The sequence below is a fragment of the Taeniopygia guttata genome, chromosome 18 (genome assembly GCF_048771995.1).
Source record: "Taeniopygia guttata chromosome 18, bTaeGut7.mat, whole genome shotgun sequence".
NCBI lineage: Eukaryota > Metazoa > Chordata > Aves > Passeriformes > Estrildidae > Taeniopygia > Taeniopygia guttata.
The window spans coordinates 1,704,390-1,730,223 of NC_133043.1; the positions used below are offsets into that span (position 1 = coordinate 1,704,390).

General features: G+C 53.0%; 1 protein-coding gene across 2 annotated transcripts in view; it reads right to left on the reverse strand.

Annotated features, from left to right (window-relative positions):
* RPTOR (regulatory associated protein of MTOR complex 1) overlaps nt 1-25,834 on the reverse strand; it is a 97,932-nt gene that overhangs the window by 13,092 nt on the left and 59,006 nt on the right. Inside the window, exons 19-30 of one of the 2 annotated variants that reach the window (XM_030287691.4) lie at nt 24,435-24,575; nt 23,875-24,033; nt 18,023-18,141; nt 17,617-17,685; nt 14,180-14,283; nt 13,197-13,377; nt 12,314-12,424; nt 7,869-7,974; nt 5,526-5,640; nt 4,956-5,080; nt 3,694-3,798; nt 1,290-1,337 (exon numbers count right to left, since the gene is read on the reverse strand). In XM_030287691.4, coding sequence (XP_030143551.1) covers nt 1,290-1,337; nt 3,694-3,798; nt 4,956-5,080; nt 5,526-5,640; nt 7,869-7,974; nt 12,314-12,424; nt 13,197-13,377; nt 14,180-14,283; nt 17,617-17,685; nt 18,023-18,141; nt 23,875-24,033; nt 24,435-24,575 — 1,383 coding nt within the window. The remainder of the gene's footprint in view (nt 1-1,289; nt 1,338-3,693; nt 3,799-4,955; nt 5,081-5,525; nt 5,641-7,868; nt 7,975-12,313; nt 12,425-13,196; nt 13,378-14,179; nt 14,284-17,616; nt 17,686-18,022; nt 18,142-23,874; nt 24,034-24,434; nt 24,576-25,834) is intronic. The other variant, XM_030287692.4, reaches the window with a different exon arrangement.

The window sequence follows — 25,834 nt, forward strand, 5'->3', positions numbered from 1 at the left end:
TGTCTTTGTCACCAGGAGAGCAGAGGCAGCTGCAGAAGGTTTTCATGGACCTGCCCTGCCCTGAGCAGGGGCTGCCCTGGCCCAGCAGCAGCAGCATCAATCTGGGATTCCCTGAAGCTGCTCCTGCCCAGGGATTCCCTGCAGCCAAGCCCTGCTAATTTTAGCCTTGGCTGGGGGATTCCACAGCCAGGCAGCAGCAGCAGCAGCCGCACATCAGCTCTGCTCGCTCCTGCCCCAGCTCCCACAGCCACAGGGATCTGCTGAACTCCACTAAAGAGCTCTGAATCAGCCCCTGCCAGGAGCCTGGGTGATTAATCAGTACAGACACAGCCAGCTCTGATCAGTCAGCAAATATCAATAATTGATGAACATCCTGAGGTGACACCTCCACCACGAGCAGCCCAGATGGGCCCCGGGATGCCCTGACACATCAACCATCTGCTCCCCACCCCCGTGGGACAGGAGTCAGGATCCAGAGCCTCACAGACCCTGCAGATCCTGTGGGAGAAGCCTGGGGACTTCCTTCAGCTCCCCTCCATGCAGCAGAGTGGAATTTGTGACATTTATTGGAGTCCCAGAATCCCAGAAGGATTTGGGTTGGGCACAGCCCATCTAGTGCCACCCCTGCTGTGGCAGGGACACCTTCCCCTGTCCCAGGCTGCTCCCAGCCGTGTCCAGCCTGGCCTTGGGCATTTCCAGGGATCCAGGGGCAGCCACAGCTGCTCTGGGCACCTGTGCCAGGGCCTCACACCCTCCCAGGGACGAATTACCCCCATGGATCCAACCTACATTTCCCCTCTTTCCTCTCTGGCTTATCTCTGCCAAGAGTCCACAATTCTGAGCCTGCTGGGAAAGACTCCCCAGCGTCTCCTTTCCACAGGATCTCTACAGCCCAGGTGTGTTACAAACAAACCCCAGCCAAACCCACAGCAGCTTTGTGCTGCCTCCATTAGGAACCTCCCTCTCAAACCCTTCTGCCCAGGGATGCTTTGAAATGCCCCTGGAAAAGAAAGACTCCCAAATGTCCCACACCTCCTGTGGCTGAGGGAGCTCTGAGAGGCTGACAGGAAGATTCCCTTGGCCCAGCAGAGCCTGTGCACAGATCCCTCCCTGCACTCCTCACGGCTGTGCCAGGCACAGACAGGGGCAGGGCACGGCAGAGCTGGGGCAAAGCTTCCCAGGAGCCACAGGGACCCAGAGATCCCTCAAACTACACCAAAACCCCAACCAACCACCCCGAGGAGCTCCTGCCCACCCCCCTGAGCATGGGGAACAGGGGCAGCACTCACCTCCCTGCTTGCTTCTGTCCAGATAGATGGACACCCTTCGGGCCAGACCTGTGGGGAGACAGGGATCAGGGCCTGCTGCTCAGGGTCAGTGGTCAACCACAGCAAAACCCAGCTTAAAGCAGGGACTAGAAGCAGCAACTCCAATGGAGAGATGTGAAAGAAGCAGCAGCACCCAGAGCAGCACATGCCTCCCTCAGTCACTGCAGCACAGCATTTTTGGGAGGGCAGCAGCCTGTGTGCAGCACAGGGCTGACAGCTCTGCAGGGACCAGGAGCCCTCCTGTCCCAGCTGGGCCCTGCTCTCAGGACAGACAGACAGACAGACAGACATCCAAGGAGCTCCTGGGATCTGCACAGATCCGTGGGAGCTCGGGGCTCCTGCCACGGATCAGGGTTTGTGTGCCCACAGCTGGGAGGGCAGGCAGGGAACCAGCTGTGCCAGCTGTGCCAGCTCAGCTCTGCCCTCCCAGTGGAAATGTGCAAGCTCTGAGCCTGCCCTGGGCTGCTCCCCGTTCCAGGCAGCCCCTGAGGGGTCACTGTCCATCTCAGACAACCCAGGGCTGCTTCCTAAGCTTCCCAAGGATGTGTTTAGGTATTACACATTCCTCTCTCCTTCTCTAAGTGTGCAAATGGCCCTGAAAATCAAGTTCTGGCTGTTCTCAAGTGCAGTTCAGAGGTGAGTGTGACATTGTGACACAGGGGAAAAGCTGGGAGAGGAGGGAAGGAAACCAATAGCGGGAGCAAACAAACTCCAGTAAAACTCCTGAGCTCTGCAGCTTCAAAATGCATGCTCAGTTTTGTGAGCCAGTGCTGGACCACAGCTGTGGTCTTGGCAGCAGATGACTCTGAAGACTCTCATCTCCACGGGGACTTGCTCCACTTAGCTCTTTTCAAGTGGCTACATTTATTTCTCTCTCCACAAACAGATCTGTCCTTCTCTGCTGCCCAATCTGCTGGGAAGGTGGAAGGCAAAGAAAACAGGCCCCAGACTGCTTCAGTCCACAAGGGAAAGAAAAAGCCAAGGGAAAAAAAAATCCCAATCTTAAAGAGAACAGATTTGAAAGTTTCCCCAGTCCTGTTTTGGGAAATGGAACCACCCAGCTCTCAGAGCTCTCTCAGCAGTGTCAGACACTGAAAATCCTTTCTGGGTGTTAAATCCTGTCCAGAGTGAGGCACAAGCAGCAGAGGCTCTGCCCTGGCACAGTGCACATGGAAGGGAAGGCAGGACAGTGGGACTGGGCTGGGGGAGTTCCAGTCCAGCACCCTCCCTGCCCAGGACCAGAGCCGTGGCCAGGGCAGCCTGGGGTCATTCCCAGCTCCAAGGAACCAGATCCTGAATCCAGGGATGGGAAACATCAACCAGCAGCCAGGAAAGCTGCTGGCTGCTGCACAGACCTACAGAGTGACAGCACAAAGGGCGACTTGTCACCACTCCTGGGCTCCTTGTGCCCAAGCAGGGCCAGGCCCTCCCTGCTCACAGCAGCCCCTCCTGCTCCTGCTGCCACCTTGGAAAGGGCAGGTTCTGCCATTTGCACAGCAGGCTCTGAATTCCAGCAGCTCCTCATCAGTCCTGGGCAGAGCCTCAAACACAGCCCCTGCTCCCTGAGACACAGGGGAGGGGTTAGGGAAAAGCAACACCCAAGAGGCAGCCCCAGGAAATCCAATGAATAGCTGAAAGAGCTGTGTCAGGCTCCTGGGATGAACCACATCAGCTCAGAAATGAGAACTGTCAGCTTTTAAGGTCAGGATGAATGATGATGGTCATCTCATCTGACCTCCTGCACAGCACGGGCCAGGCAGCCTCATCCAGCACTTCCTCATCAATCCCACAAAGTGCTGATTGAGCCTCAGCACACACAGGAAAACCTGCAGCCTTGATTAGAAATATCCAAGTGACAGAGAATTGCCATTAGAGCATTAGCACCTGATGGGGTCTGGGAAGGAGGGAACATCCACCTCCTGGAATGCTGCAAAACCTCCTCTAATATCCCAAAATCTCCCTTAATATCCCAAAATCTCCCTTAATATCCCAAAACCTCCTTTAACATCCCAAAACCTCCTTTAACATCCTAAAACTTCCCGTAATGGCCTAAAACAGATTTCAGGGTTACACAAATTGGTTTTCTGGCTTCATCCCACATGTGGCTGGATGCCAACGCTCCTTTTTACACCCTTTTCTGCCCAGCTTTCCTAACATTCCAAGCAGGCCAATGTCTCACTGTGCTGCCCTTCTGCATGTGCCAGATTTAGACTACACATTCCTCTGCCATCTCCTGACCCACAATAAACAGGGAGGAACAAGAGCCAAAATTGGAGCTGGGGCTGAAGGAAGTCACAGGTGCCACCCACAAAGCTGCTCAAAGGCCGATTTTCACCTTCCCCATATAAACCTCAGTGGAACCCACCTCGTGTGGTTGGCAGCATGTCTGACAGCCCCTGCCAGGCTGTCACCATCTCCGGGTTCTTCTCCAGGTCTGCGAAGTTCTTCCACACTCTGATGGCACCATCGTCTTGGGGAGCACAGAGAGAGAACACAAAGCAAAGTCACTGCTGGTGCAGCTCCTGCAGCTCCTTGTGCACGAGGAAGAAGAGGAGAAGCAGAACTGAAGTCACACAGACCCCAAATCCCAGAATGTCACTTGAACACTTTCTGCTGGAGTTGTTTTCCCTCTCTAATTTACATCCATGAAACCTAAGGCTTTGTTCTACTGGAGCTGTTCTGGAAGAGTTTTTCTCCTTCCTTGAACAACAGCTGACATTCAATGTCTCTCCATTTCCTTGACATTAATTTTCTCCAGGATTCATCTCTGGATTGGTGCCGAGGGCCACACAAGTACCCACTCAACACAAAACAGCCCCACGGAGGCAGCAGCATCAAAGCCCAGCCCATCAGCAGTAAACCTTTCAAGAACATTGTGTATTTTTTTTCAATTTGCTCCCCATCTGTGAAACTTTTGTGCTAAGAATCAATAAATTGAAAGAAATATGTCCTAAAGGCTCTCTCAGCTCCCCTTCCCCCTCCCTTAATTACACCCAACCTGTACAGTTGAGCAGGAAGCTGGAGAAGCTGTTGAAAACACTCTGAGTGCCAGGTTTGGAATGGTTCCTTGGGAGAGGAGCAGATCTGACTCACAGCTTTGCAGACCAGAGACTGGGCAAGACCTCCTCATGCAGGCCCCTGCTCAGGTGAGATATGGACTAGAGAGAAACTCAGAACCACCTGAGGGGTTTGGTGCTGAGGCTGAGCCCTGCCTGCTCTACATGAACACAGCACAAGGAGCAGAACTGCAGTTCCTGTATTTTGGCTGCTGCACGATTTCAGCTCTGGAAGCAGCTTTACCCAACTGAAATCACCTTTCCCCAGGTGTGCCACAGGAGGGGGTGACCACAACCTTGCAATGACAAGCAAATACTCAGATGGGAATGGCTTCAGCAAGCGTTGGACTGGTCAGTCCTTGGAAAGTCTGCCTCAGAGATTTCAGTCCTGCCAGGTAGAAGCTGCAAGTCTGAGCCTGGAAATGCCTCCTGAGCTGAGAGCAGGCAGCTCAGTGCAGGGGGGAAGATTGGGCTGGGACCAATCCATGGAGGAGAGAGAACAGGGTCCAGATCAGCTCACCTGGACGGGCACTGTGCCAAGGCTCCCCTGGTGGGACAAAGTGTCCTTTACCTGTGGCAGTGAGCAGCAGGGAGCAGTCCTGGCCGTTCAGGTACTCCATGGCCGTGATCCGCGTGTACCGAGGGTTCCCGTTGTGGAAATAGTCCAGCTTTTCCCCTTTCTCCCAGTCCCAAAAACTGTGGGAGGAAGAAACAGCACGTGAGCTCTCAGTTCTCTGCGCCAGCTGTAGAGAGATGCACTCATTACCCAGTTTGGGATTTCTCCTTTGGAGCCTGGCATCATTTGATTAATAACACATCATGGAATCATGGAATGGTTTGGATTGCAAGGACCTCAAAGCCCATCCAGTGCCACCCCTGCCATGGCAGGGACACCTCCACTGTCCCAGGGTGTTCCCAGCCCCGTTCAGCCTGGCCTTGGGCACTGCCAGGGATTCAGGGGCAGCCACAGCTGCTCTGGGCACCTGTGCCAGGGCCTCACACCCTCACAAGGGCAGGATTTCAACACCTCCACCTGCTGAGAGAGAGCCAGGACAGGGGCACAATTGTCCTGCTGTGAGCCCCAGTCCCCAGCCCTCACCAGATGCTGTCCTGCTGTTAGCCCCAGGTCCCCAGCCCTCACCAGATGCTGTCCTTGTCGGCCACGGCGATGCAGGGGGTGAAGGGGTGGAACTTCACCACGGAGGGCACGCCCGGGTTCCTGTTGAGGAAGATCTGATCGTCCAGCCGGGAAATGCCTGCGGGGACAGCAGCCAGCTCAGCCCACACCCGATGTCCCCAGGGATGGACAGCCCCGGCTTCCCAGTGCCACCAGGTGCCACCAGGACAGCCCAGCCCTTCCCTCCTTCCAGGGGTTTCTCAGACCCCCGCAGCTGTCTCAGGTCTTGAGGTACACACCAAGAACTGTGGAGACAAACCCTTCATCCTTCACACTGGCAGTCAAGGAGGGCAAGCCCAGCCACACCCAGGGAAATGCCAGTTTGTGCTGAGGGAAAACACAACACTATTTCTTCAAAATATAAAAATGCCCTTTTTTTCCAGTTTAAAATACAGCGTTTCACTGCAGCTTGTGGATTGTTTATTTAACTTTCCATTTGAGTTCCCTTAAATTTTAGGTTAATTTGCAAATGAAAAGTGTATTTTCCATGGAGACCTTAAAATGATGGGTAAAGACTTTTTCCATCTTGTCTTCAGAGCAGTTTGCTATTCACAAACAGTGTTGGGACCCCAACACTGCTGGGTTCTGGCACTCTCTGAATTCATCACACAAACCCCTAAACCCAGGAGACATCCATTCAACCCGAGCTTGTTTAAAAATGCATCCACTGAATCTAATTTTCATTAAAAGCTTGTAAGTCTATTTTAATTCTTTTTAATATTTCACGTTTTCATTATTTTTTTAATGAATAGTGGCATTTCAGTCACTCGGGTCAAGCAACCAAATATGAACACTGTCTAGAAAGAGATTTAACTTCTCCAGGCAAGCATGAAAAATCCCCTTCTTTGTATTCCATCAGATCTCCCAGGCCATCTCCTGGGCTCCAGGATCATTTCTGTACTTCTCTGGTTGATGATATTCTGCAGTGTCCCAGCATGAAGCTCCACACTGCACTGACAGGAGCAGCCTCCCCGTTACAGGGCTGAGCCCTGGGCACTTCTCCTTCAGCACACTGGATTTCCAGCCCTGTGTGCCTCCAAAAGCATCCCTGGGAGGAGCAGTCCCCACCCCAGGCCTGCTCCTGGGAATGCCACGGGGAGGACACCAGGAGCTCCTGGAACTGTGGCTCCCCAGCCTCTGCTGTTCAGGCCAAACGAGCAGGGAAAAACTGGGGAATGCAAATTCCTCAGGAAGCTTCACTGGGTTCCACTTTATTCAAATAAATTCCTGTGCTGAGAGAATTCCAGCCCAAAGCTGCCTCAGAGAGCCCCAGAGATTCAACCCCAGGTTCCTGGGGGACTCTCACTGACGCAGCAGAGACCTGAGGCACGCTGGGAGCAGCACACACAACCCACAGGCACAAATATCCCAAATAAATGGGGTACAAGGAGTAAACCAGAACATGAGAGACCTCCCTGAGGTGTCTGCTGAGCTGGGGGGACAGGTCCAGCAGCTCCATGGTCTGCCATGACCACGTGTGTCCCACAAACCCTGAGCCTGCAGCTCTGGATTTGACCCTCCAGCATCCCACCTTCCATTCCCTTAAAAGTAGAGGCTGAGCAGGTGACCACAGCCAGCGGCTGAGAGCAGAGAGGTGGGGGAGCAGCAGGGAAACACCTGCAGCTGCAGCAGGGAAACACCTGCAGCTGCAGCAAAACAGCAGCAGGGAAACACCTGCAGCAGCAGCAGGGAAACACCTGCAGCTGCAGCAGGGAAACACCTGCAGCTGCAGGGAAACACCTACAGCTGCAGGGAAACAGCAGCAGGGAAACACCTGCAGCAGCAGGGAAACACCTGCAGCTGCAGCAGCAGGGAAACACCTGCAGCTGCAGCAAAACAGCAGCAGGGAAACACCTGCAGCTGCAGCAGGGAAACACCTGCAGCAGAAGGGAAACACCTGCAGCAGAAGGGAAACACCTGCAGAGCAGGGAAGCACCTGCTGCAGCAGCGAAACAGCAGCAGGGAAGCACGTGCAGCTGCATCAGGGAAGCACCTGCAGCTGCTGCAGGGAAGCACTTGCAGCAGCAGCAGGGAAGCACTTGCAGCTGCAGCAGGGAAGCACTTGCAGCTGCAGCAGGGAAGCACCTGCAGCTGCTGCAGGGAAGCACTTGCAGCATACCTGCAGCTGCTGCAGGGAAGCACTTGCAGCAGCAGCAGGGAAATACCTGCAGCAGCAGCTGCAGCAGCACCTGCCCTGCACTAGCAGGGAACAGATACCAGTGTGAAGGGCAGCACGGGGTCACCACTAATTGGGATCATGGCTAATTGGGGTTCCACAGCACAGGGCAGGGCACGGGCAGCACTCACCCTTCTGGATGATCTTCTGGGCCTGTTTCCTGACGCGGGCGTTGCGCAGGAAGCGCCACTCGCGCTCCTTGCGGATCTGGCTCTCCAGGTCGTGCTCCTCGGGGATCTGCCAGGACAGGAACACACACAAACAGGACCAGTGACCCCCAGAAGTGCAGGAGTTGGCCGAGTGATGCCCCAGTGTCCGTGGCTCCCGTCCCCTGTGCACGCTGCGGGTCTGATCTCGGTACAACACAGATTTCTCTCTTTGCTCTCCTCAGCTGAGAAGCATCACGTAGCAACCCCGAGATCAAAGAGGGAGCACAGCCCTGGTACAGCCAGCTCAGAACACACTGAAATCTTTCTTTTCCTGCTAATCAAGGGCTGCTGGCCGAGCAGGGCATGGCTACATTCCCAAATCCCTGGGATGGTCAGGTTTCCACCACCGTTTACCAGGAACAGCCTTGTTTTGGTTCCCTGGTCTGAAAACGATGCCCCTGTGTCACCTGGCTTTGATTATACAAAAAACTCACCCTGAAATTGGAGAGTGGCCCTGCAGTCACAGCCACTCTGAGCCATTTGATGATATTTATTCACACCCCACAGCTCCAGGTTTCAGCACTCCATGGCTCCCCTACAAAACCTGTGCTCCAGGCACGAGGCCAACCCCAGTGCTGCTCCCACCATGGCTATTCCCACCTTACTCAGAACACAGGATCAAAAGGAATAAGCTACTGAGATCTCACCCCAAACCATAGCAGGAGCTATGTATGAGGTGTTTTTCGTACTTAAAAAATTATCAAAGACTCCCCTGATGCAGAACCATCCTTGGATCAATTAAAGAGCTGAGCTACAAGGAAACTGAGCTACAGCTTCCTTCAATGCTGATTGTTCTAAAGAGTAACTCTTGGAGATGGAAGACAAATTCCCCAAAAAAAACCCCTGCTTTTCCCTGAATAAGAAAGCCCTTAAATAATCTGTTACTGTTACAACACTGCCTTCAAACAATGCTATCCTTTGGAAAACAGCTGTTACTGAGTTGGACTTCTGCTTCTGTAAAATAAATAAAAAATAAGAGGCCCACCCTCCACCTTTCCTCCTGGCAAAGAAAAAAGCACTTTATTTCAGCACAACACCTATTAGACAAGAAATGACAAACGACCCCTAATGAAAAGCAATAAACAAACCTGAGCTAAAATACATCAAAGGAATTTGAGAGGGGAGAGATGACACCTACACCTTAATGAAAATCCAGCTTCTCTGGGAAGAAATTAAAGAAAGCCCAAGGAAGAGCCCTTGGCCCACCAGTGCAGAGTCAGAGTAGGCAGGTAAAGGCTGTCCTGGCCCTCACACCCACCCACCTGTGTGGCTCTGGGGATCATCCTGCCAGGAGGGAGGGAGGATCTACGAAAACACGAAGGCCAGCTCTGCTCCCTGCCTTGTAGGATGGGGACCATGACAGGTCCTTCCAGGGCTTCCCCCAGCCAGGGAGCAGCTGAACCCTCCCAGCAGAGTTTTCCTTCTCTGACCTGGGTCTCTCCCTCTCCCCGTGGTGGTGGGTGCCAGGAGGGGAGCAGGGAGCCCTCAGCACGAGGCTCCAGAGGTGAATCCAGCTTTCCCTGGTTACCTGCAGCACCTGCAGGGTCCCACTCCTCTCCCAGGACTTCAACCCAGGGCCAAGGCACAGCGCAGCAGCCCCGGCAGGGATTTATCAGGGAGGGCTGCTTATGTAATTCTCACCTTCCAGGATCCTTTCCCAGCTCCTGCCTGCATGTTCTGCCAGCCCTGGAAACAACAGATGCTGGCTCCCGCTCTCCTTGACTCAGGACTTCCTGACAGCTGGCACCGAGGCTTTCCTGCGCCCCGTGGCTCCCAGAACAGCCCTGAGCCACCAGGGACTGCAGGAAGAGGAAAAGCTTCTGCAGAGACCAGAGCTGGGGTGGGGATCTGCTTCTCCTGGCACACGGAGAATTTACAGTGCAGTGTTTTCCTTTCTCCGTTTATTTGATTAGATAATCAATAAATCAAACCTGGAGTGATGGCTTGAAACGGAACCCCTGATTTACACTGAAAATTAATCCCTCAGTCTTTCCAGTGAAAGCATTCTCAGGGCAAGGTCCATGAAGCAAAAACTAAATTCATAAATTAAATATGACTAAGATGCACTCATAGTCATTTTATGTTTATTCATTACAGGAACAGTTGTCTTGTCTTTCCCTGTTTATGAAGGCAGGCAGCAGCTCCAAAGGAACGGCTGGAATTAAGCACCAATGTCATTTTTCCATCAGTACTTGGTACACTTCACTCTTGGCCTTTTTCATGAGGCTGAAGCTCCCAAAAGGCAGCCACCACCAGCCAGGACTGTTCCCTGTTGCTGCAGGAACAGGGACTCCATGGAAACTCAGGCAGCACCCAAGCTGTCAGTCCTGACTTCCAGCCAAGAAACCTCAGAGAAAGTTCTCACAGAGAGACTTCTGCACCAACACCAGCCAGTCCAATCCCAAAGTCACTGACAATTCCCTGTTAGGACAGGATAACACCTGCAGAAAACTCCCTCTCCTTGGCCTTCCAATGCTGCTTTGCGGAAGTATCAGGGAGATAATTCTCTCCCTTGTGTGATCAGAAAACACAGATTTTGCTCTCTTCAAGCTTCACCCAGGAATTACCAGCTGGAATTCCCAGCCCCAGCTGCTCAGGGAGCTCCTCCAGATCCGGGGCTGTGCCCTTCTCCTGTTCCCTGGGACACACAGAGCACCCTGGGACTGCAGAAAACCCCCCTTCCCACGCCTCCCCTCCCTGGCTTCTGTGAATTAGTACAGGAATGCTCCACGTTTATTTATTGCCTCTCCTCAAGCAAATTAGTCTATTTTATGTGCAGGAAGTAGTAGTAAAGCCACTCCCCCACAAAGCTCCCCGTGTCCCCACGGCTCCTGCCCGTGCCTGGCTGCCTACTCTGATTTATTTTATTAATAAAGGCCCCCTCTTCCCTGGGAAGAGGTTTTCTTAGGGAGCAGACAAATGATTTTAATAAGAACTAAGAGCTCAAACATCATCTTCCTCCTCTTGTGCTCTGGCCTGGGCTTGAATCAAGACTCTGAAGCTCATCTTGAGGAGAAAAAGCCCTGGTGGAAGCTTGGCCAGGCAGCCCTGCCCCACATCCCAGATGTGCCCTAAGGAATTACTCGGTGGTTTCAGCAGCAAGGGAATTTCACAGCAGCTGAGGAAGTGTCAGGCAATGCTTCACTGGTGATTCCCTCTGGAAATCAAGAGCCTGCCCTATTCTGATATCCTCAAGCTTGGGCAATTATCTCACCCCAGCACCTGAACATTCCATGATGAGGCAGCACTAAAACCACACCATTTCCTCATCATCTCAGCAGCAGGGCTTGAGCACAAACATCCCTTGTGGAGAGGCATTAATGGAGCCTGGGCATCGTCCCTGCCGGGCAAGGCAACCCCTCCAAGAGATGGAGCTCCATGTCCTGACACCTTTGGGCTTCCTGAGACTCCCACAGCACCTGAAAGCTGCCTTTAATGAGGGAGATTTACTGCTGCTCCTTCTGTTTCATACTTAAACCTGAAACCTGAGCTTTGGCTAAAACATTCTGGGAATTTAACAGCTAAAACATTCTGGGAATTTAACAGCTTCTCTTTCCAGTCACTGATATCTTTGCCCATCTCTTAAGAGCTCTGGCTTGAGTTTTTCCTGGAAGGAGGTTTCAGTTTCTCTCTCACTTCACATAGAGACAACTTTGTTACCCAAACAAGTCACTTCTGAAGAGACCTGGAGGCAAATTTGTCATGATCACCCTTATTGTTCGCTGTAACACAACTTCTTAATTTTTTTTAAACTTTAAACTCCAACAATAATGCTTCCCAAGCTTCCTCCTGGCACCCGTGGGCAGGCAGCCACTCACTTCCTCGAGACTCTGTAAGTTAAAGGTGTCTGTGCTGGAAGCAGAGCACAGCTCCCAGATCCCACCTGAGGCCAGCGGGGCAGAGGGTCTGTCCTGCTGGCCTCCCCCAGGGCAGCCTCCTCCCACCACCCCTCTGCCTCTTTTATCACAGCCAAGAGATTCAGCTGGAATGTCAGAAAGAAAAGAGCCTCCCTCTTTCTTCAGCCTCTCACTGCCCTTTCTGGGAAAAAGGGCCTTCATTATTCCATTTATTTATTGAAAAAAACCAATTAATTTTGGCTAAAATGCAATTTTCTATATGCAGAGAAGCATAACATTTCAGGTGGAATAACTCTGTGGTGCAACCAGGCAAACTGGGGGGGTCTGATGCAGAACCTCTCCTCGTTCCTGAGCTTTTCCCCTGGGCTCTGCCTGTCCCACCCTCGCTGACCCTTGTGCTCCCTCTGGTCACCCTTAGTGACACCAGCAGCACGATGTAAGGAGATGCATTCCTCTGCCTGCCCAGGAAAGAGAAGGGAGGAAGGGCAGGGCCCAGCCCAGCCGGGTTACCTTCATGACGGGCTGGGCGAAGTACTTGGCGCTCCAGTCGCAGAAGCCGGTCTGCACCGCGGCCGAGATGAAGCTCTTGTGTCCCACAGCATCATCACCATCATCAGCTGTCTGTGGGGAGGGGACAGGGGTCACCCTGCAGGGCCAGAGACACCCCAGGGACACCCCCAAACCCTCAACCACGCTGCTCAGGACAGGGAACGCCGTGCACCCGCCTTTGGGATCGGGGTTATGGTCACTCCTCAGAAAGGTGCGTGTTCCCTCAGCTGCAGGGATCTGGGCTGGAGCAGCCCCATGGCACCTCAGGGAGGTCTCAGCAGGAGTTTTGTCCCGAGGATGTGGTGTGGGGAGCAGCGAGGATGACTCAGGATCCAGACACGGCTCGTGCCAAGGTGGATGAGTGTCTGTCACACAGCACAGGACACCCCAAGGGAAAAGGGAAAAGCTGCTCCACTCCCTCAGCTTTCAGCTTTCAGAAATATGATCCTGGTGCTGCCAAACCCCAGAGAAGGGAAGGTGTCCTCCTTGTGATCACAGCTGTCCCTTGTCCCTGCTCTGCTAGGGCTGGAGAGCAGCCCCAAGGGTCAGGGATCTGACTCTGGGTTGTCACACAGGCACACAAATCTTTACAGAGGAGTAAGCCATGAACTCTGATTAGACACATTGCTTAGTGGCAGAAGTGAATAATGCTCTATCAAAAGCTGTAAAACAGAATTTATCCTGAAGAAAATAAATTAATCAATTTTTATTTGGCTGGTTAGAGGCAGCCAAATCTGGATTAGCAGCAGCTGGAAGCAAACAAGGGATGCACAGAAATAAACCACAACCAACAGAAAGTGGGACAAACCCCAGTGGGGAGAAGCTGACAGAACAGTCTCCTTACCTGTTCTGGGCCTTTGTCAAACATTTTCCTTGTCCTGGGGAACTGGTGGGAGTGGGGGGTGTACTGGACCCCCACGCTGGTGGCGCTGGGGCGCACGGACGCCAGGTCCCGGCTCACCGGCTGCTTGGGCACCTCGTTGGTCAGGCTGGAGCTGCTCGTGCTCGTGGTTGGAGGGGACCCTCTGAGGGACAGAACAGGGGACAGGCTTTGGGCATCGCTGCACGTGAGATTTGCTGTGCATTATGTTCTTTTTACTTTGCTTCTTTCTCACAAGATTTGTGCTCTGCTGTGGTGCCTCCTCTGCAGAAACATCACAGTTCCCACGTCCCCTCCAAAGGCCAAACCCACCCCAAACCAAGAGTGAAGTCTGTGCCAACTCCAGGCTGAGGGGATGAACCTCAGTGTTCTGGGAATCTGTGATGCCTGACCTAAGTCACTCTGACCAGGGACTGCATTTCCACGGGGGGACTGAAGCTTCAAACCATTTGAATTTCTACTGTTCCAACTTGGAATCTTCCTGGTGCACACTGGGTATGGGAGCAGCAGATCTAACGTGTGGTATTTGCTCTTGGAGAGCTGTTTTGGGAAATAATCCCATTTTCAGCCCCCAGCACTCTCTGTTTCCCTGCTGTTCAGGCAGGGTGTTTTGTCCATCAGTTAACCCCAGCTTTTATCAGCTCAAAGTGCAGCAGGCACAGCTCCGACGTCAGTGGGAATTTGGGCATCACAGCTCAGGAAAAGTAAAAGCAGCCAAGCAGCAGCTCTTCCTTTCAGGTCAGCTGGATACCCAGTGGGCTTGTTACTCTTTGCCCTAAAGGAAAACAGGAAGAAACTCCCCACCTTTTCCCAGAGCTTTCCTTCCTGGACACCTCACCACTGCAGAGAGCCACATTCCCCATCCCTGGGCAGTTCCCTGGAATGAGGCCGGGCAGGGAGCACCCACCCCACCCACAGAAGGTGCTGGAAGGCCGGGCTGCACTTACCCCACTTGGTGGATGTGCATCCCCTTGTTGGTGGGGCTGGCAGGGGCCGACTGGGTCAGCGAGGAGGTGTCCAGGATGCGCTGGGGGCGAGCGTTGACCGTGGCCTGGGGAGAACAGAGGGAGCCTGAGCTGCTGGCACGGCCCTGCAGGGCCAGCCAGGGCAGGGAGGGAGCTCTCTATGGCTGGGGGGCAAAACAAAGCCCCGGGCTGCTCCCAACATGAGCTGCTTCCACTGCTGGCTCCGGCAGGAGCACTTACCCCAGAGAGCCTTTGCTGCCTGCAGGGAGGTGGCTGCTGCCAGGACCTGCCCCAGCACCCCAAACCAGGGCAGGGGGCCAGGCTGGGCTCCCCTCAGTGCTCCCCACAGCCACCAGCCTTTCCCTCGCACCTCACGACTGAGTCCTGCAGCTCCCACCATGACTACAAATGATAAAGTACATTCTGAGCCAGGAGGAAAGGAGGCTCAGGAGGAACCTGGCTCTGCTCAACCCCCTGACAGGAGGGAGCAGCTGGGCTCTGCTCCCAGGAGACAACAGGACAAGAGGAAATGGCCTCAAGTTGTGCCAGAGGAGGGTCAGGTGGGATACTGGGGAGAAATTCTTCATGGAAAGGGCTGTCAGACATCGGTACAGGCTACCCAGGGCAGTGGTGGAGTCCCCAGCCCTGGAGGGATTTATCAGCCACGTGATGTGGCACTTGGGGACATGGGTCAGTGGTGGCCCTGGCAGTGCTGGGGGAATGGTTGGACTGGATGGGCTCACAGGGCTTTTCCAGCCTAAATGATTCTGTGATTCAGCCTCAAGCCTTCCATTAAAAACACCTGGACAAAGCAACCTGGGCTGAAGCAAACTTTCCCCTTTAAGACTTTGATTTCAGGAAGTCTCTAGAGGCCAACACTGAACGCTGGGTCCTTGCTGTTTGTTTTGGTGCTCACAAAAAGCAGGTCTGGGCATTTTCCAAGGCTCAGGCTGGGAAGGAGAACTGCACCATTGCCATCTGCATCATAAACATCAATCCCAAGGCAGCCGCAGCCTGGGTGAGGCCCAGCAGTGCCTAATGAGCCCAGGGAACAGAGCAGCAGCAGATTCCCTGCAGGAAGGCTGCACGCCTGGGCAGCCCACACACCGGCTGCTCACACCCAGCACAGCCCCAGAGCCCTTCTGGAGAAACAGATCCACAGCCCTGGCTCCAGAAAAAAAACCCAAACAGGACACTCTGGTCTCGTTTGATAACAGCAATCACAGAATCACAGAACACTGGGCCTGGAAGGGACCTCTGGAGATCACCCGGGTCAACCCCTCTGCCAAGGCAGGGCCACTGGAGCAAGTGACACAGGAACGTGTCCAGGGGCTTTGGAATATCTCCAGAGGGGCTGGGTTAGATGGGACATTGAGAAGAAATTCTCTTCTGTGAGGGTGGGCAGGCCCTGGCACAGGTGCCCAGAGCAGCTGTGGCTGCCCCTGGATCCCTGGCAGTGCTCAAGGCCAGGTTGGAGACTGGGGCTTGGAGCAGCCTGGGACAGTGGAAGGTGTCCCTGCCATGGCAGGGGTGGAATGGGATGAGCTTTAAGGTCCCTTCCCACCCAAGCCATTCCATGGTTCTGCAATCTTTAGTCCCCCAGCACCCTCCAGATGTGTAAGCCCATGGAGAGTTTGCCCAGCTGTTCCCACTGAAGCCCCCAGCCCGGTCCCCCAGACCTGAACTGTGTTCTGCTCAGCTCTGCCAATGGAAGAAAACCTCAGCTGGCTCAGCTCCAAAATGAAGCCTCTCCTTCGCTGAATTTTACAGTAATCAAACCAAAATATTAAACCCCTGGAACATTTGAGTGTTTTACATCGCCTGAGGCAGTATTTTTGTTTAAGCAAGAAAAACAATTTTTGTTTGCATTCACTGGTAAAATTCAACCTGAGTGGGCAGTGCTTGCATACAGCTGGGAGGAGCAGTGCCCACGTTCAGTGCCCCTTTCTACATCCAACAAGCTCCAGCAGCACGAAGGAAAGGTCTCAGGACACAGTTAGCAAGGATTTAATTGTCAGTGATTAGCATCAGACACTGCCCAGCTCCTCCACAGAGCCTCGAGCTCTCGTGGCCCTGCAGCAGCGCTCACAGCACAGCCAGAACAGGACCAGGAATGACCAGAGCAGGATCTGAGCCTTACAGCCCACTGTGCTGACCAATTCACAGGCTGGGGGATTTGTGTTTTGGGGGCTTTGTTTTCATCAGAAAGCCTTGTTAGAAGCCACCCAAGGCAGGTGGTGCTGGCCAAAGCAAAGCCCCCAGACATGCGCAGCAGGTCACGACCACAGGAGCGAACGATTTCCTTGTGGGTCTCGGGGCTAAGGCAAAGAAGAACAAATCACTTTTGTTCGCTGAAGCATTCCCAGATCAATGTTCCTTGTCAATGGGAATGCTTCCTGTTTTCCAAACCTGTTGGAAGAGCTGTTGCCTTAGGAAGCAGGGGCAGAGCAGCTGGCCCAGCCGTGCAGTGTGAGATGCATGAGACCCATCGCCTGAGCTTTGGGACTCAGGTCAGCACCAGCACAGCCAGGCCCAAACTTGTTAGAGTCAACACAGAATTCCCCCCACCAGCCCCAGCATTCCCTAGGGATGTGACAACAGAATGATCACAGCTCCTGCTGGCACAGCAGCCTCGATACCAATATCGACACCAACCCACCTCCCCACTGGCCAGGGAGCAACTCTTGAAAACACATTTCTGTCCGGAAAAGCAGATCTGGTTCCTCCTTATATCCCTTTTAACAGTAGGAGCAACATTTCATTTTGCAAAGAACCTTCCAAACACAGAACTGAAATAGTTTCATGCATCTAGAGCAGAGAGAGGGAAATCTTCCATCTTTTCCTTTCCTTCTTGCCCTCATTTGGCATCTCCAGCCTGTCATTTGTTGTATCCCTGTCTCGACAGGGAAGGGCTGAGCTTGCTGTCCCCACTGCCAAGAGAATTCTCTGTCCCAAACCCAGCCCCTACCACTCACTAGCACGTGCCCTTTGAACAAATCAGAGTTCAAGTCAGTAACTATGGTCTCAAGAGAAAGTGTGATTTCAAAGCAGAGATCTCTGAGGCATTAGGATGGCAGTGCACAATGCTGGCATCTCTTACTGCAGCTCCAGCTCCGCAGCCCCAGGCTGAGGATCTGGGATTATTCCCTGGAGAGGCCCAGTAAGAGAGTTCCCATTGCAATGGCTCATGGTCTGGATGCTTAAGAGGCCAGAAAGGTTCACACAGAGCTTTCTGTGCCCAGCACGGGGTGAGAAGATGCCCTGGGGTGGCCTGGCCCGGGCAGGGGGAAGCTGCTGCCCCAGGGTGGCACCTCCAGGGACATCTTGTCACCCCCAGGATGAGATGGGATGAGGATGGAGGTTTAGGCACCCAGCCTGGGCTGGGGTGAGGAGTGGCAGGGGTCTGCATGCTGACTCACATGTACTAGTTCACCTGGGTTGGAGAGCCGTTGTGGCTTCAGTCTGCAGGCCAGTCCCACTTGCATTATCTAAATCAGTTTGCAAACGGATAATTTAATGAAGGATACTTAAGGTTTATCCCAGGGACTGATCTAGACAAGCAGACCGCTAAACTGGACCTACTGTCCAAGGTCTGCACCTCATTTATAACCTTAAAACAACCCCAGGCCCTCCCCCATTTATTCATTTTACCTGATCAGAGTTCAGAGCAGAGTTTATCACAGTGAAGCATTAAAAGCTCCTTCTGCAAAAGGCAGAGCCCTCCAACAGACCCATCCAGGTCAGTCTGCCTAAGCCTTGCCTAAGCATGAAAAAATCCACACCTGCACACCTGGCAGGCACAGGTGAGCAGGGACAGGCACATACCTTGTAGGCAATGCTGTTGAGAACCTTCATGGCCAGGTCGGACACGTCGGGATAGGGGTCAGCAGCCAGATGAAGGAGCACTCTCCAAATTTGGGTATAAACACTGTTGAAACTCACACCTAGAAAAATAAAAACCACAACAAACCCCAAAGCCCTGCAGCACATGACAATCCATCAACTCCGATTCTTTGATCTGATGTGAGAAAATTCATTAGAACTCCAAACAACCTGATGACATCTCAGGGAACATCAAGAGAGGAGCTCAAAAACATCCCACATGGGCATTTTGTCTCCCTTTTGCCTGTCTGTGAACTCTGCAAGGGCTTGTAAAAATCAAAGTGGGAGGAAGCAAAATAAATTAAAGACTCCCTAAATAATCTCCAGCCAAACTCCTGCTTTTCCAGGCTCCTGAAGCAAATCACCTGGAAAAGCCAGGTGGATAATGCCTGAGATTCCTGAGCTGAAATACTTAATGGTATGAACCCACAGTTACTGCCCTATACTGTTGTGGTCATTTTTATTGGATTGTCCAGGGGTTTGTACACTCCACAAGTTTACTAAATGTTTAAAGCAAAGCTTTAGGAGTTGAGCCCTCAGGAATCAGCGAGTCCAACTCAGTCTTTCCTATTGACATTTGTATCAATTCCTCCAATTTGTTATTTAATGAGCACATCAGCTGTTCGGTATTTCGGCAGAAGGGACTGACAGATTCAAAGTACTAATCAAATTAATAAGCATTTGCAACAACTGACAAAATTCTGCGAACATTTTATTTTGCTGCTTTTGGGCGAGAATTTGTTATTCTGCCTCCGAGCCCTGCCGGTGTCTGATCGTGCAACGCCCGGTTGGGAGTGGAGCCATTTGGACAATGTTAAAGTGGTTGCATTAACAACAAAAAAAGAGCTAAAATAGAGATTTCAGATGAGTCACAATCAGTGCTAAATGACAGATCAAGCTGTTACTTCTTTCTCTCCTGTGTTTCTGAAGGCATCTAAATAAAAAGTTGGGAGTAAAGGGCCCCTTGGTCACCAAGCAGCTCCTCACCTGGCAGAGCTACACCTGATCTCTAAACCAGCAGAGCAGGCTGGGACAGAGCAGTTCTGAGCTCTGGCTGAGGGCAGCAATGAGCTCCAGGAGCCTGCAGGCTGCCCTTGGGGTGCTGGGCTGAAAGGGGAACCTTCTCCTGCCCCAAGTGCCCAGAGTGTGACAAATCACTGCAAAGGGCCAAGGCAGCCCCCATTCCCCAACTCCTCCCTCTCACCCCACTGCAAAGGGTCTCTCTCTCACCTGGCATCCAGAGGATGTTCCAAGTGATGTCTGCTTAAATTTGCACCTGGGACTCTCACAAGGGAACACCTGGACCATGCTGTTCGTGTGCTGGGGGTGACCCACGCAGATCCTGCAGCTGATCCCAACCTTCCCAAGGCAGGCCAGGGACAAACCAGAGAATCCCACAGTGCTTGGGCTGGACCCTACAGTCCATCCTGTTCCACACCCTGCCATGGGCAGGGACACCTTCCACTGTCCCAGGTTATTCCAACGTGGCCTTGGACACTTCCAAGGATCCAGGGGCAGCCACAGCTGCTCTGGGCACCCTGTGCCAGGACCTCACACCCTCATAGGGAAGAATTCCTCCCCAGTATTCCATGTAACCCTGCCCTCTGGCAGCAGGAAGCCATTCCCCCTTGTCCTGGCACTCCAGGTCCTTGTGTAAATCCCCTCCCCAGTTCTCCTGGAGCCCCTTTAGGCACTGGTAAGGCTGTAAAACCTCTAACAACCTAAATTGTTATAAGGCTGTAAATTGTAAAGCCTGTAAACATATGTTTATGTAATATTGTGTTATATTTATATAATACTGCAAAATTGCAAAGGCTGTAAATATATAACAATGTTAAATCTTGGAAGCTTGTATTACCAAGGAAAGAAAAACTGGAGGGGGAAGGATAAAGAAAAAAGGGAGAGAGGCAAAGTGCTACGAGATGTGGGAGGAAAAAACGCTCAGCTCGTGAAGCAGCAGCCAGGTAATGTCTGAGGTGTGCCCAGAGCTGTGCCCAGAGCTCTGCCTCCCACACTCCAGCCTGTTACATAAGGGCCGGTGGGAAATCTGGATGCCTTCAATTCTTTAAAGCCCTTGAAAGAGAGTAAAAGGAAATGGAGAGGAGGAAGAGTGAGGGGGGCACCCAGCTGATTTCCCAGGGGCCCTGACAACCACCTCAATCACGAAGGAAGAAACCCAATGACATTTTTATACATCTAAGTGTCAGGGAAAAACCAAATTCTAAGCAGAACTGTGCCAGTGCAATTCCCCCTTCACCTGAGAGCCTTTGAGGAGAACACAGGGAATTTCTCCAAAGGCACCTGGGGCTCAGGGCTGGTCTTCCAGGGCTGCTCTTTCCTGCTGCCACTGCCCCACTCTCAGTGCAGGAGTGACACATCTGACACAGCTCTCTGTCAGACCCTGAGCCCCAGTCCCTGGGATAAGGGGAGCACAGAGGTGGCAGGAGGAGCAGCAGCTCCATTTCACCTTTAGGGCTGCAATGCCCAAACTGTCCCCGAGATGCAAACCAAGAGCCAAGCAGGGTCTGGGCACTAATGGAAGCAGACAGATCTGTAATTAGTCATGGACTCCCAGCCAGTTCAGTGCACCTTGCAGGGTGGACTCATGCTTACAAAACAATCCCTGCCTGCTAAGAATGTCAAAAATAGATTGCCTGCCTTTCCCCGAGTTTGATTTTCCCTGCTCACATGGGGGTCAGCTCACCTGCGAGCCCTGAGGATGGGCCAGGCTCCAGCAGCTCCAGGGAGAGCCACAGTGGATGCAAACCCAACTGCTGATGGCTTTATTTATTCCCTTTGATTTGCCAGGCTGGGACAGGGTTTCTTTCCAATCCCCTGTAAAAATCACTGCAGTGATTTGAAGCCTCACAGATGGGACAGTTCCACTTCCCACTGGCACCGCAGCAAAACCAGAGCAAGGGCTGTTCCCTGCTCCCCTGGCCCTGAGCCCGCTCCTGGGGAGGGACTGAGACCTCAGATGGGCACAGAAGCACAGGCAGTGGGACCCTCACACAGGCACACAGGGACAGGGAATGCAGCTGAAATACTCCAGGCTGAACAGCCCCAAGGACTTGGGGAGCTGCCTCCCCTCAGTGCCAACAGCTGCTCAACGTGCATGCCACAAACCCCTCCTCCTGCCAGAAGGAGCCATCTTCCCCTGGGTGAAGGGGACACCCCAAATCCCCACAGCTCCCTGAGCCCTCCCGGGGCCCTGCAGGGCTCATCCCAACCCCTCGGCAGAGCTGGAGCTCCCCGTGCTTCCACACGAGCCAGGAGCAGCTCAGCAGAAGGAATTCCTCAGGGCAGGCACCTCTGGGCCACAGCTGGCACCACCGCCAGGGACACTGCCCACTCTGAGCAGCCCCTGCAGCAAGTTCCCATTCCCAAACCCCACCCAAATCCCTGGATTTTGCTGCTGTGCCTGTTCCCAGTTACACACACTGCTGGCTGACCAGCTCCTTCTCATTATCTCGGTGCATTAACACAGAGTAGGAGGCTCCCTGGCCCCAGAGCTCTGCTTCCTGCACCTCTCTGTCCACCTCCACCTCTGCTCTCCTCACCCTCGCTGCAGCAACCTCCGCCCTCACCGGGACTCTGAGGCACATCCTGGGAAATGGCAAACAGTTCTCCACCCCCTGCCCCTCCTGCTGGAAGAGACAACAATTCCCCAGCATTTCTTCACTCCAGGATTTATTTTCCTCCTTCTTTGATCACTCCTTAAGATAATCTTTCCAGCGAAGCTCTCTGTAGGACAAAGGCTTTCATCGTGCAGTTTGGATATGAATAATCAGCCTCGAGGTATGCAAACCCCCATCTTAATTCCATCCCTTTTTCCTATCTTAAAACTGAACATTTCCAGGACACCAAGATTAATGAGTGGCTGTATGGAAAAGCAGCAAGGCTCAGCTTCCCTTCCAAAATGATGTCTTTGTTGACTAACCACAAACTGCCTCTTGCCAGCTGGAAAAGTGGGCCAGAAATAAATGTCTCTCCTGGTACTGGCCTGTCTGGCCAAGGAGCAGCTGCCAGAGAACACAGAGCTCAGCTGAGAGCGTGTGTTGTGGCGTCTGGGGAGCCATAATGGGGGCATTTGGCCCACAGTTAGCTAAGGAACTGTTTGTAAAACGGGACAAGGAGGAATGGAGAGGTTCTCCTCAAGTTTTTAGGAAGAAGTACATTGTATGATGTCTCAGTGCCAGTGTAGAGACTGATCCAGAACAACCCCTCACATGCCAAGTTCCTAAAACTGCCAGAGAGGAACACAGACTTGAGCACCAGCAAGCTGTGACTGCCCCTGGATCCCTGGAAGTGCCCAAGTACCCACATTGGAGCACCCTGGGGTAGTGGAAGGTGTCCCTGCCCATGGCAGGGGTGGCACTGGATGGGCTTTAGGGTCCCTCCCAACCCAAACATTCTGGAATTCTGTGAAATTCAAATCAGTGAATCAGCTTAGGACAGGAATGCAGAGCACAGAAGACAAACTGTGGCTGAAAATTTCTCCTTTCCCTCTTACAGACCAGATTTCTGCTTCACTTGGAGTCTCCCCACATGCCCCAAACACCTTTTCCGTTGCTCTGGCTGTCTCAGGTGCTTAGCAGAGGCGTTACTGCAGAGCCAGAGCCCCATTTCCTCTTTCAGAAGACGCAGAGCAGAGCACAGCATTCCTTCAGCCACAGGTCTCTGCCCCACTGCGCTCCCCCAGCTCCCCTGCTGCAGCAGCTTAAGGCACATCAGGACATGAAGAACAGGGTGAGCCCGGGCTGCAGAGCTCTGGGGGTGGCTGGGGCTGGTGCCATCTCTCCTGGGGGAGCAGGAGACAGGGCTGGAGGATGGTGATGCTTCAGAAGGAATGAGAAAAGCCTGGCTTGCAGCAGGCAAATGGGGAGGTAATGGGATTCTGTGCAAGTCATGAATTTTAAACACTTCTCTAAGCTCTGCTGTTTCCAGCTGGGTCTGAGCTCTTTGATGGATCAGGAATGAGGGAGGCCTTGGAGAGCTGCTCTTTCTTTCCAAAGTTCCTCTCACCACCTCCAGCTCCTCTCCAGAGCCTTTTCCAGCTGTGCTGCACAGCTCTTGTGAGACACATACCAGCCATCAAGCAGACACCAGTGGAAATAGGAAAACTCAAGTCCTAGCTCAAGATGGAGAGAAATTTCCTAACATCCTTGCCATGCTTCAGAAGATTCAATGTCATTACTGATAATCAAAAGCAAATTAACTGATCAAGTTCCTAATGAACTCATGATTTTAAACTGCCACAGGGGCTCAGTAATTACAATCCCTGAATCTTTCAACTTGGGAGAGCCATATCACCATTAATTCTCCTAGAAAACAGCAGAGAAAATGTTTCTTTGGTCAAGGCAGTTCTATCACCCAGGTGATTCCTCCCTCTTTGCACTGACTTGTGAAAATATGGGCCCATTTACTGATTACAGAGGAAATACAGAGACTTCCCCCAGCATTTCCCCATGCATGCTGCTTTCCCTGGAAGGAGGCCATTCCAAAAGCCAGGTCCTTCTGCATGGTGCCTGTGATGCTGTGCCAAAATGGCTCAGATTGTTTGAAAAGCTACCGGTAGTTTAAAGCCAAGCTGTTGTGGCCCCCACATTTTTGTGCCTGAATTCCTAACAGGATTTCAGTGCAGCTTAGACCTGGAGCCAACAGCTCCCACTGCCATCCCTCCGCTGGAGTGACCCAGCCACACACAAGAGGGAGAGCAATCTGTTGGAGCCAGGATCCCAACCTTCCCCACAGGCAAGAGGGGCCCCAGGGCAGGGCAGGAGGGCTGTGCTCACCTATGAGGGAGTTGAGGGACGAGTAGGAGCTGACTCGTCTCATCTTGTCGATGGTCTCGAAGGACAGGATGTACTCCTCGTTCTCGGGGCTGCCCAGAGTGCTGCTGGCACTGCTGCTCGTGCTCAGGTTCCCAGGGGAAAAAGCCACAGAGCTTCCAGCTGCCAGGACACAACAGCAGATGCTGGAACGAGGACTGGCGAGAGAACAATTTTCACCCAGACAAAACACCCCTTTTCTAAATCCTGCCACACTCAGGGAAGGAAACCCCCTTACCCAGGGGGCAAAACCACAATTCCCCTTTTTAATACTGAATGATTAAACACAGAACAAGCAAAAGATTGAGTGAAAAATCCACTTATGCTTGGAAGCTGGAAGGCACATTTTTAGTCCCCAAACGCTCAGAAAAATCAATGCTAATGACCAGAAAATTGCAACTAATTATGAGGGGGCTCCTCATCCAAGCTCCTCCTTGGAGCTGGACAATTTGGGCTGGAGCCCCAGTTCCAGCCTGTGCTGTGGCGTTTCCTGGCTGGCACAAGGGACATGAAAAGTGTCTTACGCTCCTCGTTGAGGCTGAGGTTCTGCAGGGACTTGTTGAGGCTCCTGGCGGTGGTGACGGCGCGGATGTTGCCGTAGGAGCTGACGGAGCGCAGCCGCGGCGTGCAGGGCCCGTCCCGCACCGGGGTCAGGCTCCCGCCCTCTGCCAGGCAAGAGGCAGCAGTCATGGCTGGGGCCAAACCCAGCCACAGCACCCGGGTTATGGCCCAGCAAACGGGTCACTAAAACACCAGTGACATGAACTGAGCCTGTCATTCTCTGTCAGGCTAAAAGGGGACACGCTACAGCAGCGGATCCAGCACGGATCCCGTGGCTCTGCTGTCCAGGACAGGAGTTTGGGACATCCAACAAGGCCAGGTGAGCCCGGCCTTGCCAGTGCCTCCCAGGGGCCCTGGTGACTCCTCTGTGCAGGTGGTGCTGGGCCACTGCCCAGCCCCAGTGCCAGGACAGCCTGAGGCAGCGTTGGCCAGCTCCTCTCTGCTGCTGCAGCTTGTCAAACCCCTCCTGGATTGCTCATCATCAGGAGCAATGAAAATTCTGGTTTCCTGACCAAATTTCAGGCTTGATTTCAAGTCATATTTCACCCTGAGCACACACAGTCCCACGGGCTCAGAAGAGCTGCTCTGTTTCCCGGCAGAGTGGCTGCACTGTGGTGGGGGGCCAACGCTTCCAGAGCATCCCACTTCAGGATTCTTTTGGATTGGGAAAAGCCCTGTAGAACTGCATGCAGTGTTTATTTCCTGCAGCAAATGGGGAGGAGCTCATTTTCCAGTATGATTCAGTTATTCAGAGGACAAGGAGACCAAACCACTCTGTGCAGAGACAGCACATGGTCTTGTCTCCAAGATCCTCCTGTTATCCTTCAAGATCTCCACTGCAGTTTACATCTAAAGAAAAGGTGAGGTCAGAGACAACTTCACCAGGACATTTCATTCCTCACATAAAGCCACAGACACAACAAAAGGGATGGGGCCACAGGCTCAGAGCACACAGCTCTTCCCTTCCTTGTCTGGCCCTCACAGCAGCAGGGCTGGTTCATGGTGTGCTGGAGCTCTCACCAGGTCAACGTGACACTGAACATTCACGTGTGATTCCAGAGGGGAGAAAGAAAATGAGTTTGTGGGCTGCCTGGACCTTCAGCCTCAAGCTGAAGGGAATCTCTCTGAATGGGCAGGAGGCTCCTGGTGAGCTGTAGCCAAGGCTTAGGTGGAGACTCACTGCAGGATGGATTTCTCCAGTGTAACATCTCACAGGGCTGAACAGACACCAGATATCCCCTCCTTGTCACCCACCATGTCACAACAGGGCTCTTTAATAAACCCCCACCAGCAAGAAGCTCACTGCATTGGGAAAACTCCTTAAATAATTCCCAAGTACTTTCAGGCCCTCCATCTCCTGCCC